Source organism: Entelurus aequoreus, linkage group LG23 (assembly GCF_033978785.1).
Source record: "Entelurus aequoreus isolate RoL-2023_Sb linkage group LG23, RoL_Eaeq_v1.1, whole genome shotgun sequence".
Lineage (NCBI taxonomy): Eukaryota > Metazoa > Chordata > Actinopteri > Syngnathiformes > Syngnathidae > Entelurus > Entelurus aequoreus.
The window spans coordinates 7,181,063-7,198,394 of record NC_084753.1 but is presented as its reverse complement, the minus strand read 5'-3'; the positions used below and the strand labels follow the sequence as shown (position 1 = coordinate 7,198,394).

General features: G+C 39.4%; 2 protein-coding genes across 4 annotated transcripts in view; both read right to left on the bottom strand.

Annotated features, from left to right (window-relative positions):
- The window catches only part of LOC133640925 (dynein axonemal light chain 1-like), a 127,515-nt gene extending 122,012 nt beyond the window's left edge, over positions 1 to 5,503 (bottom strand). The window contains exon 1 of the mRNA XM_062034640.1: positions 5,417 to 5,503. The gene's annotated coding sequence lies outside the window, so the exon portion shown is untranslated. The remainder of the gene's footprint in view (positions 1 to 5,416) is intronic.
- A 3,452-nt stretch (positions 5,504 to 8,955) lies between these two features.
- Positions 8,956 to 17,332, bottom strand: part of LOC133641162 (NHS-like protein 1) — a 66,254-nt gene continuing 57,877 nt past the window's right edge. For all 3 annotated transcript variants that reach the window (XM_062035076.1, XM_062035075.1, XM_062035077.1), the window contains exon 8: positions 8,956 to 10,398. In XM_062035076.1, the coding sequence (XP_061891060.1) occupies positions 9,735 to 10,398 (664 nt within the window). In that variant the 3' untranslated portion in view covers positions 8,956 to 9,734. The remainder of the gene's footprint in view (positions 10,399 to 17,332) is intronic.

Genomic DNA, 17,332 nt, shown 5'->3' with positions numbered 1-17,332 from the left:
GGACTCCTGATGACGTTTTGAGATATCTCTTACAACTACAGCACCAGAATTGTGCTGCTGAAGCAAGTCCGTTTTTTGGAATTTTTTTACGACATTTTGCAAAATATTTTTTTCCCGTAAAATATGCATTTTCTTCTAATTTCTTCCATTTTCGGGTTTAGTCGGGACTCCTGATGACGTTTTGAGACATCTCCTACAACTACAGCACCAGAATTGTGCTGCTGAAGCAAGTCCGTTTTTTGGAATTTTTACGACAGGGTCCCCCCTTACGACATTTTAGCAAAAAATTTTTTTCTTAAAAAATGCATTTTCTTACATTTTCTTACATTTACGGGTTTAGTCGGGACTCCTGATGACGTTTTGAGACATCTCCTACAACTACAGCAGTGGCCTTTGAAGCAGCGGCGTCGACTACCAGCGGAGACGGTCAGCGAAAGAGACGTAAGCGGTGCGCTCGGAAGCAGAAGCGGGGGTGTCGGGCGGGGCTAACAACAAAGCTAAATGCTTTGTTGTTAGCGGGGCTAACGAAAAAGCTAAATGCTAATCCACAAAGAAGCGCTAATAAGGAGTCTGTTAAGCTAGAACTAGCCAGCGCCAGGCTGGATAATCCCTGCACACATAGCAATTCTTCTAGAATAATATACAACTCACATAATGTTTTTTCTGCGTCAGAGGTGGACATGCATTTTACTGAGGTGGCAAACAATCTAAAAATTCCTGTCATATCAATTCCTAGATATGGTCGAAATTATTTAAAGTGCACTATGCATAATAAACGTAACATTATTAATATTGCTACTACGGATACTTTCAACAAAAACTCCTCAAAACAGCCCACTACCTATAATATGGGCTTTTTAAACATAAGGTCATTGTCTTCCAAAACGTTATTAGTTAATGAAGTCATCAGAGACAACAATCTTGATGTCGTTGGTTTAGCCGAGACCTGGCTCAAACCAGACGAATTTTTTGCGCTGGGTGAGGCGTCTCCTCCTGGCTATGCGGGAACGCATATTGCCCGCCACATTAAAAGGGGTGGGGGTGTTGCACTAATATACAACAAAAACTTTAGCCTTACCTCGGACCTAAATAATAAATATAACTCGTTTGAGGTGCTCACTATGAGGTTTGTCACACCGCTGCCTCTCCACCTGGCTGTCATCTACCGCCCCCCTGGGCCCTATTCGGACTTTATCAATGAATTTTCAGAGTTCGTTGCTGATCTAGTGACGCACGCCGACAATATAATCATAATGGGAGACTTTAACATCCATATGAATACCCCATCGGACCCTCCATGCGTGGCGCTCCAGACTATAATTGATAGCTGTGGTCTTACACAAATAATAAATGAACCCACGCATCGCAACGGTAATACGATAGATCTAGTGCTTGTCAGGGGTGTCACCACCTCTAAAGTTACGATACTCCCGTACACTAAAGTAATGTCCGATCATTACCTTATAAAATTCGAAGTTCGGACTCATTGTCAACAAACTAATAATAATAATAATAACTACTATAACAGCCGCAACATTAATACTGCCACAACGACGACTCTTACTGACCTACTGCCTTCAGTAATGGCACCTTTCCCAAATTATGTGGGCTCTATTGATAACCTCACTAACAACTTTAACGACGCCCTGCGCGACACCATTGATATTGTAGCACCGCTAAAGCTAAAAAGGGCCCCTAAAAGGCGTACCCCATGGTTTACAGAAGAAACTAAAGCCCAGAAATTATCATGTAGAAAGCTGGAACGCAAATGGCGTGCGACTAAACTTGAGGTTTTCCATCAAGCATGGAGTGATAGTTTAATAACTTATAAACGCATGCTTACCTCAGCTAAAGCTAAATATTACTCAAATCTCATCCACCTCAACAAAAATGATCCTAAATTTTTGTTTAGTACAGTAGCATCGCTAACCCAACAAGGGACTCCTCCCAGTAGCTCCACCCACTCAGCAGATGACTTTATGAATTTCTTTAATAAGAAAATTGAACTCATCAGAAAGGAGATTAAAGACAACGCATCCCAGCCACAACTGGGTTCTATTAACACAAATATGACTGTATATACGACGGACATTGCCCTCCAAAATAGTTTCTCTCTCTTTGATGAAATAACATTGGAGGAATTGTTAAAATGTGTAAATGGGACAAAACAAACAACATGTTTACTTGACCCAATTCCTGGGAAACTTATCAAGGAGCTTTTTGTTTTATTAGGTCCATCAGTGTTAAATATTATAAACCTATCACTTTCCTCTGGTACTGTTCCTCTAGCATTCAAAAAAGCGGTTATTCATCCTCTACTCAAAAGACCTAACCTCGATCCTGACCTCATGGTGAACTACCGGCCGGTGTCCCACCTACCGTTTATCTCGAAAATTCTCGAAAAAATTGTCGCACAGCAGCTAAATGAACACTTAGTGACTAACAATCTCTGTGAACCTTTTCAATCCGGTTTCAGGGCAAATCACTCTACGGAGACAGCCCTCGCAAAAATGACTAATGATCTATTGCTGACGATGGATTCTGATGCTTCATCTATGTTGCTGCTTCTTGATCTTAGCGCCGCTTTCGATACTGTTGATCATAATATTTTACTAGAGCGTATCAAAACGCGTATTGGGATGTCAGACTTAGCCTTGTCTTGGTTTAACTCTTATCTTACTGACAGGATGCAGTGTGTCTCCCATAACAATGTGACCTCGGACTATGTCAAGGTAACGTGCGGAGTTCCCCAGGGTTCGGTTCTTGGCCCTGCACTCTTTAGTATTTACATGCTGCCGCTAGGTGACATTATACGCAAATACGGTGTTAGCTTTCACTGTTATGCTGATGACACCCAACTCTACATGCCCCTAAAGCTGACCAACACGCCGGACTGTAGTCAGCTGGAGGCGTGTCTTAATGAAATTAAACAATGGATGTCCGCTAACTTTTTGCAACTCAACGCTAAGAAAACGGAAATGCTGATTATCGGTCCTGCTAGACACCAACATCTATTTAATAATACCACCTTAACATTTGACAACCAAACAATTAAACAAGGCGACTCGGTAAAGAATCTGGGTATTATCTTCGACCCAACTCTCTCGTTTGAGTCACACATTAAGAGTGTTACTAAAACGGCCTTCTTTCATCTCCGTAATATCGCTAAAATTCGTTCCATCTTGTCCACTAGCGACGCTGAGATCATTATCCATGCGTTCGTTACATCTCGTCTCGATTACTGTAACGTATTATTTTCGGGCCTCCCTATGTCTAGCATTAAAAGATTACAGATGGTACAAAATGCGGCTGCTAGACTTTTGACAAAAACAAGAAAGTTTGATCATATTACGCCTATACTGGCTCACTTGCACTGGCTTCCTGTGCACTTAAGATGCGACTTTAAGGTTTTACTACTTACGTATAAAATACTACACGGTCAAGCTCCTGCCTATCTTGACGATTGTATTGTACCATATGTCCCGGCAAGAAATCTGCGTTCAAAGAACTCCGGCTTATTAGTGATTCCCAGAGCCCAAAAAAAGTCTGCGGGCTATAGAGCGTTTTCTATTCGGGCTCCAATACTATGGAATGCCCTCCCGGTAAAAGTTAGAGATGCTACCTCAGTAGAAGCATTTAAGTCTCATCTTAAAACTCATTTGTATACTCTAGCCTTTAAATAGACTCCCTTTTTAGACCAGTTGATCTGCCGTTTCTTTTCTTTTCTTTTCTACTCTGCTCCGGGGTGGACCGCTAGCCTGTCCATCAGATGGGGACATCTCTACGCTGCTGACCCGTCTCCACTCGGGATGGTTCCCGCTGGCCCCACCATGGACTGGACTTTCGCTGATGTGTTGGACTTTCACAATATTATATCAGACCCACTCGACACCGAGGATGTCGTTATGGCTTGTACAGCCCTTTGAGACACTAGTGATTTAGGGCTATATAAATAAACATTGATTGATTGATTGATTGATTGAATTGTACTGCTGAAGCAAGTCCGTTTTTGGAATTTTTACGACAGGGTCCCCCCTTACGACATTTTAGCAAAAAAAATGTTTCTTAAAAAATGCATTTTCTTACATTTTCTTACATTTACGGGTTTAGTCAGGACTCCTGATGACGTTTTGAGATATCTCTTACAACTACAGCACCAGAATTGTGCTGCTGAAGCAAGTCCGTTTTTTGGAATTTTTTTACGACATTTTGCAAAATATTTTTTTCCCGTAAAATATGCATTTTCTTCTAATTTCTTCCATTTTCGGGTTTAGTCGGGACTCCTGATGACGTTTTGAGACATCTCCTACAACTACAGCACCAGAATTGTGCTGCTGAAGCAAGTCCGTTTTTTGGAATTTTTACGACAGGGTCCCCCCTTACGACATTTTAGCAAAAAATGTTTTTCGTAAAATATGCATTTTCTTACATTTTCTTACATTTACGGGTTTAGTCGGGACTCCTGATGACGTTTTGAGACATCTCCTACAACTACAGCACCAGAATTGTGCTGATGAAGCAAGTCCGTTTTTGGAATTTTTACGACAGGGTCCCCCCTTACGACATTTTAGCAAAAAAAATGTTTCTTAAAAAATGCATTTTCTTACATTTACGGGTTTAGTCGGGACTCCTGATGACGTTTTGAGATATCTCTTACAACTACAGCACCAGAATTGTGCTGCTGAAGCAAGTCCGTTTTTTGGAATTTTTTTACGACATTTGGCAAAAAAAAATTTTCCGTAAAATATGCATTTTCTTCTAATTTCTTCCATTTTCGGGTTTAGTCGGGACTCCTGATGACGTTTTGAGACATCTCCTACAACTACAGCACCAGAATTGTGCTGCTGAAGCAAGTCCGTTTTTTGGAATTTTTACGACAGGGTCCCCCCTTACGACATTTTAGCAAAAAATGTTTTTCTTAAAAAATGCATTTTCTTACATTTTCTTACATTTACGGGTTTAGTCAGGACTCCTGATGACGTTTTGAGACATCTCCTACAACTACAGCACCAATATTGTGCTGTAGAAGCGAGAACGTTTTTTTTTAGTTTTTCTGTAAGGATCTCCCCTTATGACATTTTAGCAAAAAAAAGTTTGCAAAAAATATGAATTTTTTGGCATTTTCGGATTTTGTCGGGACTCCTGATGATGTTTTCAGACGTTTCTTACAACTAAAGGACCAGCATTGTGCTGTTGAAGCAAGACAGTTATATATATATATACATATATTATATATATATACATATATATATATATATATATAGTTTTAACTCAGTCACACAAGTGTCAACACTTTCAGCTGCATGCGTGAGCGAAACTCGTATCGTTCAAAAGTTACATTTTTCTTCGGTGAGCAATGTTCATCAAATCGTCGTCCGATGCTGTCAAATGCGTTCCTACCAAATGTCTTTCTTACCTTCAAGTGCAGCCACGGTAAAGAGCAGTGCTACTTTCATGTCGGACAACCATTGAAACTGTTTACTATTACGTCATTAATGACGTCAGCTAATGACAGACACCCGCTGGTTTGTTCTTCTTCTAGCTATATTCACTAAAGCACTCACCCACACACACACATGGTCCTAGCCTGCCATCTAGTGGCTCTATTATGTACAACAACTATCACCACAAATACCTTCTCATGCGTAACTGTAATTATGTGATCAAATATAATGTTTTCATCTGACCACTGCAGTTACGGTAAAAGACTTTGTACGGTCAAAATATACTGCATGATTAATCTAAGTGTGTTTATGATTATTGCAATAACTTTTTTGTTTTTAATCACAGAAAATAACTCGTTAATTTTGACAGCCCTAATCATAAGACATTATATACACATTAGTGTTGTCCCGATACCAAATATTTGGTACCAAAATATACTAAATAAAAGGGGACCATAAAAAAAAGGCTTTTTTGGCTTTATTTTAACAAAAATACATGAAACATATGTGTCTTATTGCAATTTAGTCCTTAAATAAAATAGTGAACGTACTAGACAACTTGTCTTTTAGTAGTAAGTAAACAAACAAAGACTCCTAATTAGTCTATGCAGTAACATATTGTGTCATTTATACACCTATTATTTTGTACACATGAGGGACAAACTGTAAAAAAAGGGATTATTAATCTACTTGTTCATTTACTGTTAATATCTGCTTATTTTCTGTTTTAACATGTTCTATCTACACTTCTGTTCAAATGTAATAATCACTTATTCTTCTCTTCTTTGATACTTTACATTAGTTTTGGATAATACCACAAATTTGGGTATACCGGTACTTTTTAGAGGTGGTATAGTACCGAATATGATTCATTAGTATCGCGGTATTATAATAATACTGGTATACCATACAAACCTAATACACATATACCATTTAGATCAGACCTGTGCAAATTAAGGCCCGGGGGCCACATGGGGCCCGTTGAGCTTTTCAAAATGGCCCGCCGGACATTCCCAAATAATTGTTTTAGATGTTTAAGATGGAAAGTGTAGCTGTCATTATGATGTGCACTCATGTTTTCTAATAACCGTAAGTCTTCAACTATACTAAGTCTTTACATGCTTGGAATATGCATGATATACTAGTTACTATGGTCATCTAATTAGTTACTATGGTCATCTAATTAGTTACTATGGTCATCTAATTAGTTACTTCAGTCACTATGAGATATCTCAGATTGTAGGTGGGGTTTTTTTTTTTACCCTTCGCGTTCAAATTTCACAATATTTGATGCATTTTGGTTGATTGTAAAATATGTTGTCAATATTCAGTGTTTTATCCTTCATAGTTAATATTGTGAAACACACATTCTTTATTTTCATGTACATTCTGGGCGTCTCATTCAGTAAAAAAAAATGTCAAATTCCATACCGTTTTTTAAGGCAGTCTGTCATAGCGTTTTTAGCATTCAATCAGACATTATTGTGAGTAGGGATGATGTTCGGAAGCGGTTCTCCCGGTTGTTCGATAAGAAAAGAACCGTTCAATAAGAAAATAACCGATTCCATGGACTCAAATCCCTTTTTGAGAACCGGTTCCCGTTATCGAGGCCGCTATTGTAAAGAAAAAGAGTTGGTTCTTTATTTGCATCCCGGGGAACGAATCCCGTCCAACAAGAAATGCCCTGTGGGACATCACAGGAAATGACGTAGCTCAGTCTAATGACTGAGCTACGTCATTTCCTGTGATGTTTTTCTGAAAAATCCCACTTAATATACTTTGGGTAACAACAGTCAATATTTTTTTTTTTTTTTTTAGGGGGGTAAAATAAAAGTGAGCTTTTGTTCAACCAAATATTGTGTTTTTTTTCCATATACAACAACCTATCTGGATTCGTTAAGAGAATCGATAAGGAATCGGTGCGATAAGAGGATTCGATAATGGGCTCGAACTCGATCATTTCTTATCAAACATCATCCCTAATTGTGAAGTTTTGTATTATTGTTCCTAAAAATAGATATACCGGCCCCCAGACACATTTTTTTTATCTACATCTGGTCCCCCCGAGTCAAATAATTGCCCAGGCCTGATTTAGATATAAGAATATTACTATAATTGATTTATTGGATACCAGTTTGTTGTTTTGCTGCATTTATTCACAAATTCTGGCATATTTGCTAGTTTTTTGCCGTTTCAGTTTGACTAAACGCAATGTAAGCAAATACATCCACAAAACGGGCAAAATGTCACTTAAAACATTCCTTTTCTATTTATTTACATGCACAACAAATATAAAAACTGTATTAGGATCAACTTTGAAGGTCATAGAGATCATTAATTATAAGACATTATATACACATTAGTGTTGTCCCGATACCAATATTTTGGTACCAGCACCGGTACCAAAATATACTAAATAAAAGGGGACCACAAGTAAAAAGGCTTTATTATCTTTATTTTAACTAAACATGAAACATAAGTTTATTATTGCAATTTAGTCCTTAAATAAAATGTTGAACATACTAGACAACTTGTCTTTTAGTAGTAAGTAAACAAAGACTCCTAATTAGTCTATGCAGTAACATATTGTGTCATTTATACACCTATTATTTGTACACATTATGAGGGACAAACTGTAAAAAATTACTATTAATCTACTAGTTAATTTACTGTTAATATCTGCTTACGTTTAAATGTAATAATCATTTATTCTTCTGTTGTTTGGATGCTTTACATTAGTTTTGGATAATACCACAAATTTGGGTATACCTGTACTTTTTAGAGGCGGTATAGTACGGAATATGATTCATTAGTATCGCGGTACTATAATAATACCGGTATACCATACAACCCTAATACACATATACCATTTAGATATAAGAATATTACTATAATTGATTTATTGGATACCAGTTTTGTGTTGTTTTGCTGCATTTATTCACAAATTCTGGCATATTTGCTAGTTTTTTGCCGTTTCAGTTTGACTAAACGCAATGTAAGCAAATACATCCACAAAACGGGCAAAATGTCACTTAAAACATTCCTTTTCTATTTATTTACATGCACAACAAATATAAAAACTGTATTAGGATCAACTTTAAAGGTCATAGAGATCATTAATTATAAGACATTATATACACATTAGTGTTGTCCCGATACCAATATTTTGGTACCAGCACCGGTACCAAAATATACTAAATAAAAGGGGACCACAAGTAAAAAGGCTTTATTGTCTTTATTTTAACTAAACATGAAACATAAGTTTATTTTTGTAATTTAGTCCTTAAATAAAATAGTCAACATACTAGACAACTTGTCTTTTAGTAGTAAGTAAACAAACAAAGACTCCTAATTAGTCTATGCAGTAACATATTGTGTCATTTATACACCTATTATTTGTACACATTATGAGGGACAAACTGTAAAAAAATATGATTAATCTACTAGTTAATTCACTGTTAATATCTGCTTACGTTTAAATGTAATAATAACTTATTATTCTGTTGTTTGGATGCTTTGCATTAGTTTTGGATAATACCACAAATTTGGGTATACCTGTACTTTTTAGAGGCGGTATAGTACGGAATATGATTCATTAGTATCGCGGTACTATAATAATACCGGTATACCATACAACCCTAATACACATATACCATTTAGATATAAGAATATTACTATAATTGATTTATTGGATACCAGTTTTGTGTTGTTTTGCTGCATTTATTCACAAATTCCAGCATCTTTGTTTTAGTTTGACTGCTTTTAGGGGAAGACTAAACGCAATGTAAGCAAATACATCCACAAAACGGGCAAAATGTCACTTAAAACATTCCTTTTCTATTTATTTACATACACAACAAATATAAAAACTGTATTAGGATCAACTTTGAAGGTCATAGAGGTCATTAAAGAAGCGGCTCGGACAAACTCTCGTGTGGCGTTTAAGTCCCGCTTGGAAAGTTGGGCTGTTTGGCTCTTTGGTAACCACGGCGACCGCTGGGAGAAGAGCAGGTGGGGGTGAAACAAAGACTTCCTCCACACAGACATCGCTTGCTTTGGGTCAAACATTCTTTCAAAACAAAGCGGAGGAACATTGACAGCTGATGGATGATTGACAGCTGATGGATGATTGACAGTTGTGACAGGAATGGAACAACAAGTCCGGGTTGAAAGTAATAAAAAAGAAAAGTGTCGAGGCCCCAAAACCTCCCATCATGAAGTCCTTGCCTGCGTCGGCCTAAAGGGGGCGGGGTCTGCTGCTGACTCCGCCTCCTGGTAACCTGGATAAATTCATGGCTGCTGTGATAAAGTGCCGTTGGAGGCTTTGAGGCTTTCTGCCGCGTCGCCGTACTCGCTCTCCGCCAGCTCGCCCTCGCGCTCGCAGATGACCGTCATGGGGCTGCTGAGGATCCGACAGCGGGCGTTGTACTTGCTGCTGGCGGCCGAGGGCGGCGTGCGCGAGCGGCCGTACTTGCTGCCGCCCGTCGGGAAGGCGGAGGGCGGCGGCGAGTACAGAGCCGGGGCCTCGTAGCGCTGCCACTCCTCCGCCGCCCTCTTGCTGCGGCCGGGGGAGGCGCAGGGGCTCTGGAGGGTGGGGGGCGAGGACGGCGAGTCCAACGCCGACTCGGAGCGCGAGCGCTGGGAGCGAGGGTCCGTGGAGCGCTGGGAGCGAGGGTCCGTGGAGCGCAGCATCTCGGCGGCGGACATCCGGAAGCTGGTTTCTGAGCGGCTGCCCTTCTTGAGGAGGAGAGCTTTGAAGGTGTCGCTGCTGGTGGTGGACCTGCGGAGGTGGCGCTGGATGGAGCTCGTCTGGCGGCACACCACCGTGTTGGTGGTGGTGGTGGTGGTGGTGGTGGTGGTGTTGGTGGGCGTCATCGGGGGGGACGGAGACTGACCTCCCGAACGGGACTTCTCCTCCTCAGACTCCTTGCGACCCAGGACCTTCCGCTTGGACCTGCACATGAGAGTGGACACATGAGAGTGGACACATGAGAGTGGACACGAGTGTAGACATGAGTGTGGACACATGAGAGTGGACACGAGTGTAGACATGAGTGTGGACACATGAGAGTGGACATGAGAGTGGACACATGAGAGTGGACAGAAAATACTCCGAATACCAAAAGTGTACAACAGAAGTAGATAAAAAAAACCAAATCACTCCTTTCAACACTCAAAAAGCAATGCAATAAATTAAGAAATAAGTCAACCAACCTGACTAAATCCTTAAAAAAAAATTACATTAACGACAAAATAGAGGAAAACACAAATAAGCCACGTGAGCTCTGGAAAATCCTCAACAAGCAGCTTCCTGGTTGCAGCCAGAAACTTAAAACCAGACTCACCAACATCAGCATCAAGGAGGGTGACTTCCTCATTACAGACAAAATGGAGGTAGCTAGCAGACTTAACACCTTTTTCACCAGCAACTCTTGTCAACAAGCTGTCCCACCACTCTGGTCGCTTTGGTGTAGAACACATTAAAGCCTTCTACAGAAAGCTAGGAGTATCCAACAATGATTTCAAATTAGAAATGGTCACAGCTGATGAGGTGCTTAAAAAATTGAGCGCGCTCCACCCAAACAAGGCCACCGGCCTTGACAATATTCCCTCCAGATTCCTCAGGGACTCTGCCTCCATCATAGCCCTGATCATCACGCACATAATAAACCTATCAATTTCACAAGGCCAAGTACCAAAAGATTTTAAGATAGCAAGGGTAACTCCCCTCTTTAAAAAAGGAAGCAAATTGGAACCTGGCAACTACTGACCTGTGTCTATTCTCAGTTCCATTTTGAAAGTAATGGAAAAAATAGTTTATGAACAGGTCGATAGTTACCTTGCCACTAATAAACTCATGTACAAATTCCAATCCGGCTTCAGAACTAACCACTCCACTGACACATGCCTTCTCTATCTGAGCGACCACATCAAACATGAGGTGGACGCGGGCAAATACTGCGGCATGGTCATGCTGGACCTTCAGAAGGCCTTTGACACCGTTAACCACGCTATACTGTTGGATAAGCTCAGAGCAATCGGATTTAACAAAACCTCATGGAGCTGGATGCAATCTTACTTGGAGGGGAGGGAACATGTGGTAGAGGTGAACGGCACCGTGCCCCCCCCCCTCTCGGTGAGCTGTGGAGTCCCCCAAGGCAGTATATTGGGACCTTTACTGTTCCTAATATACATAAATGACTTGTCATCGGCATGCGACTGTGAATTGTTTTTGTTTGCGGATGACTCTGCCCTGCTGGTATCCGGCAAGGACAAGTCACAGGTGGAGAAAATCCTCAGTTCTGAGCTCTGTAGAACTTGCACCTGGCTCGCTGACAACAAGCTACCCATACACTTGGGTAACCCAGAATCCATCCTGTTTGGGTCCCACATCAACCTTAAGAAAGTCAAAGACTTCACTATAAAAGTGGGTGACATTGTTATCACCAGGAAAGATGAGGTCACCTACCTAGGTTCCATTCTAGAGGCTAATCTTTCCTGTGATAAAATGGCAACCAAGGTAATCAAAAAGGTCAACCAACGAACGAGATTTCTCTACAGAATCTCCTCTCTGGTCAACAAAAGCACCTTGAGGATTCTAACGGGAACTCTCGTTCAACCCTTTCTCGATTACGCATGCACCTCCTGGTACCCTAGCACCTCCAAAACCCTCAAATCTAAACTCCAAACATCTCAGAACAAGCTAGTCAGGTTACTTCTAGACCTCCACCCCAGATCCCACCTCACTCCTACCCACTTCTCTAAAGTGGGCTGGCTCAAGGTGGAGGACAGAGTTAAACAACTTGCACTGAGCCTAGTCTATAAAATCCGCTACACCTCCCTGATACCGAAGTACATGTCAAACTACTTCCTTAACGTAAATGACCGCCATAACCACAACACCAGGGGGAGCTCCACTAACCACGTTAAACCCAGATTCCGAACTAACAAAGGTCTTAACTCATTCTCTTGCTATGCCACATCAATGTGGAATGCGCTCCCAACAGGTATAAAAGAAAGGGCATCTCTATCCTCCTTCAAAACCGCAATAAAAGTTCACCTCCAGGCAACTTCAACTTCAACCCTAAACTAACACCCTCCCCGGATTGTTAATAATCAAATGTAAACAATCAAAGGTAGATACTTTTTCTTATGCTTGCTGATCTCTCTCTCTCTCTATGTCCACTACTTGCCCACTACTTGCTGTACATATCCTACCCCGGATTGTAAATGATGTAAATAATTCAATGTATATACTCTGATGATTATCTTGTGTGATGACTGTATTATGCTGATAGTATATATCTGTATCATGAATCAATTTAAGTGGACCCCGACTTAAACGAGTTGAAAAACTTATTGGGGTGTTACCATTTAGTGGTCAATTGTACGGAATATGTACTGTACTGTGCAATCTACTAATAAAAGTCTCAATCCTTCAGTGGAGGTCTGCGTTTTTTAAGCGAGTGATTTTGTTGTTTGTGTGCTGGCAGCTTTTCCCAAAAAGATTACGCTGCAATCACTTTGGCCAACATGCGCCTCAAATCTTTGGCCCAAATGTGCCATATGCCCGCTTTGCTGGCCGCACGTCCTCACCCTGTCTGAGCGGGCGCAACACAAAATAAGCACACTGCAATAACTGCAATCTAAGTCAGATTAAATATCTCAAATAAGGCTATTTGCTTATTTTCTGTCTGATAAGATAAGATTTTATGTTGGAGTGTTTTACTTGTTTTGCTCCTAAATGATGTCAGTGAGATATTACAGCTTGTTGCTGAGATTTGATGACCTATATTGAGTAAAACATGCTTGAAACTAGAATATCAACTGTTGTGTCATCAACACTCACAAGTATAAAACTACTTTTTTAAAGTCATCATTTCTTACTTGTAGCATGAAAAAATCATGACTTTGACACAATTGTGTTTCATAATTAAAACAGATGACAGCAAAATAGACTTTGCAGTTTTATTTTCAATGAAACAATAGAAAACAGGTACTCATATAGTAGTACAGTTGGCACAGTACAGTAAACTGACAGTTAATATTTAAACATTTAACATTTCAAACAATTTTGAACAGAAATAGTTCATGCACATTCAGATGAATTCTTCAAAATTACAATTAAAACAATTTTTGGCCGGGGGCCGGGCTGTATATATGCGCACTAATTGACTAAAAGAGCGCGCACTTGACGCGATGATGTCATGTTATCCATGGAAAAATGCATTTTTAGACCATATGATTTGCCTGAGCGGCTAGGAGACCCCGAGAGTAACAAGCACTTGCCTTGTTGCCTTCCCATTAAGAACAATAAACTAGTTTTTAGTCGGGATGTCGATAAATGCTTTAAAATGTGATATCGGAAATTATCAGTATGGGTTTCAAGATTATCGGTATGGGTTTCAAAAAGTAAAATGTATGACTTTCTAAAAGGCCGCTGTGTACACGGCCGTAGGGAGAAGTACAGAGCGCCAATAAACCTTAAAGGCACTGCCTTTGCGTGCCGGCCCAGTCACATAATATCTACGGCTTTTCACACACACTAGTGAATGCAAGGCATACTTGGTCAACAGCCATACAGGTCACACTGAGGGTTGCCGTATAAACAAGTTTAACACTGTTACAAATATGCGCCACACTGTGAACCCACACCAAACAAGAATGACAAACACATTTCGGGAGAACATCCGCACTGTAACACAACAGAACAAATACCCAGAACCCCTTGCAGCACTAACTCTTCCGGGACGATACAATATACACCCCCCGCTTCCCCCTACCCTAAACCCGTTCACCTCAACCTCCTCATGCTCTCTCAGGGAGAGCATGTCTCAAATTCCAAGCTGCTGTTTTGAGGCATGTTAAAAAAAATAATGCACTTTGTGACTTCAATAATAAATATGGCAGTGCCATGTTGGCACTTTTTTCCATAACTTGAGTTGATTTATTTTGTAAAACCTTGTTACATTGTTTAATGCATCCAGCGGGGCATCACAACAAAATTAGGCATAATAATGTGTTCATTCCACCACTGTATATATCGGTATCGGTTGATATCGGAATCGGTAATTAAGAGTTGGACAATATTGGAATATCAGCAAAAAAGCCATTATCTGACATCTCTAATATATATATATATATATATATATATATATATATATATATAATATATATATATATATATATATATATTATATATATATATATATATATATTAGGGCTGCAACAACTAATCGATTAAATCGATTAAAGTCGATTAAAAAAATAGTTGCCGATTAATTTAGTCATCGATTTGTTGGATCTATGTAATGCGCATGCGCAGAGGCTTTTTTTTATATTTTATTTTTTAAATTTTTTATTTTATTTTTATTTTTATTTTTTTAAATAAACCTTCATTTATAAACTGCAACATTTACAAACAGCTGAGAAACAATAATCAAAATAAGTATGGTGCCAGTATGCTGGTTTTTTTCAAAAAAATACTGGATAGGATAGAAATGTAGTTTGTCTCTTTTATCCGATTATTAATCGATCAATCGAAGCAATAATCGACAGATTAATCGATTATCAAATTAATCGTTAGTTGCAGCCCTAATATATATACATATATATATATATATATATATATATTCCTTGCACACTAATTGACTGCAAGAGCACGCACTTGGCGCGATGATGTCATGTTATCCATGGGAAAATGCAAGAAATGTAATGCCGAGCGCATATCATTATGTCAAGATAATGGCACTAGCGTTTACTAAATTTAAGAATATTTTTCAACATATTGAGCAAAAAGGTCTCATATTTGTTTTTTCTACCAAGAAAAGTGCACTTGTTATTAGTGAGAATATACTTATTTTAAGCTATTTTTGGGTTAATTGAAGTTAGCTAATTTGACTTGTTTTGGAAAGTCTTGACAAGCCAAATTTTCTTGTTCTATTGGCAGATAATTTTGCTTAATTCAAATAAAATACCCCTCATTTTTGTATTTTTTTTTCTTGTTTTTGAACACTGACTTTTTGCAGTTTGCATGTTTTTTTTTTGTTTTTTTTGTTTTTTATCGTTGCTGTCATCTGATCAGATTTGACTGTGAAACGAATGAAAATGTGTGTAAATATGTCCAAAGTGCTTTTAATCAGGAGAAAAAACATTCATCCCCCTCTAAGCGGCGGCCTGCGAGCATAAAGCTGCAACGAGCATACACGGGATTAGCGCTGGTAGTGAATCAGCCTTATTAATGTCAGAGGGTCCTGTTGCTAATCCCCAAGCCGGCATGTCAACATGGCCGACTAATTACGGGGGGCACGGTAAAAAGATATGTGTTAAAAAAGAAGATCACTACTAATTATTATTCCTAACTAATCTTCACATTACAGAGTCCCACATGAGGTCTGGTGGGGGGATGGGGAACAACTACAAGATGTGCTGGTGCCCTACATTCAACCTTACACTGGCATCCTCGTTACGTAAGCACTTCTTCACACACCAGCACCTGAATCTTGCAGAGTCGTTAGTAATGCTGATTATTAATCTGGGAGGGCATTAAATGCTGTGCTGTTAGAATAATTGTTTGTAAATTATCACAAAAAACTTTGTGTCGAAATGAGTTCCAGGCAAAAGACAAACGCTGTCTTTGAAACCTACCAAGAGTAAGGCTCATGGCTTATTGTCATTCAAATTTGAACTTTACAGTACAAATAAGAACGAAATTTCGTTACATAAGCTCATGGTAGTGTATTGTCCTAACCCAAGGACTTCAAAGCGGAGAGATGACAGGATCTGCCCAATTTCCAGACGACCTCTTTTTGAAGTATTTTACGAACTCTTTTTGAACTATTTGATGGACCTCTTTTTGAACTATTTTTCGAACTGTTTTTGAACTGACCTTTTCTGTGAATTGTTTACGGCCTTTTCTGTGAAGTTTTTTGCGACCTTTGTCCTTTGGAAACAGTGGTGGCCATGTGGTCGGGAGGGTCCAAAATAAAAGAAAGAGGCATGCAATCTTTTGGCAGAGCGTGCTGAGATACTGTGCAAGGGTACAGTGTAAAGGCGACTCTCCTCAATATATTGAGTCCAAATTTAATTCTGTCTGTGTTTGATTCTTTGCTTCTTGTCTTGTTTAATAGATGTCATCAGTGTTTGAACCTGACATGTTCTATGGTATAATTGTCATGAACGGACTTCATATACAGTAGAATCTTCATTTACAAACCACAATCCGTACAAAAATATGCTTGGTATACCAAACGTCTCAGTGTACGACCGTTTCATCCAGCCATTTTGTGCCCGGCAGCACAAGTACTGTGGGCAGGCTCCTCGGTGCTTTTTTTTTTTTTTTTAAAGTCCTTTTTTTTACTTTTGCAAGCTGCATACGAGTCCAAAATGAAGCCACGGACAAGCGATGTGTGGTTAGAAACATTCAGGAAGGATCTACAGCGTTGTCGACACAGCCTCTCCTCAGCTGAAGATTACCGTATTTTCCGGACTATAAGGCGCACTTAAAATCCACTTTAGTATGGGGAACATATTCACCATTAATTAGTTGCTTATTAAAGTAACAAAGACTTAATTTAGAGTTATTTGGACACTAGGGTAATATATAAGGGTTAAGGGTGACTAATAAGCAATAATTCTGAGGTTATTGAGGGAAGACTCTTAGTTGATGGCTTACTGCTTGTATAATAAGGCATTTATAAGTACTTAATAATGACTAATTAAGAGCCAATATGTTACTAATTTGCATGTTAATAAGCAACTAATCAATGCTGAATATGTTCCCCACACTAAAGTGTTTTTTATTCTCAAAACTCGACAGTGCGCCTAGTGTACGGAATAATTCTGGTTTTGCTTACCGACCTCGAAGCAATTGTATTTGGTACATGGTG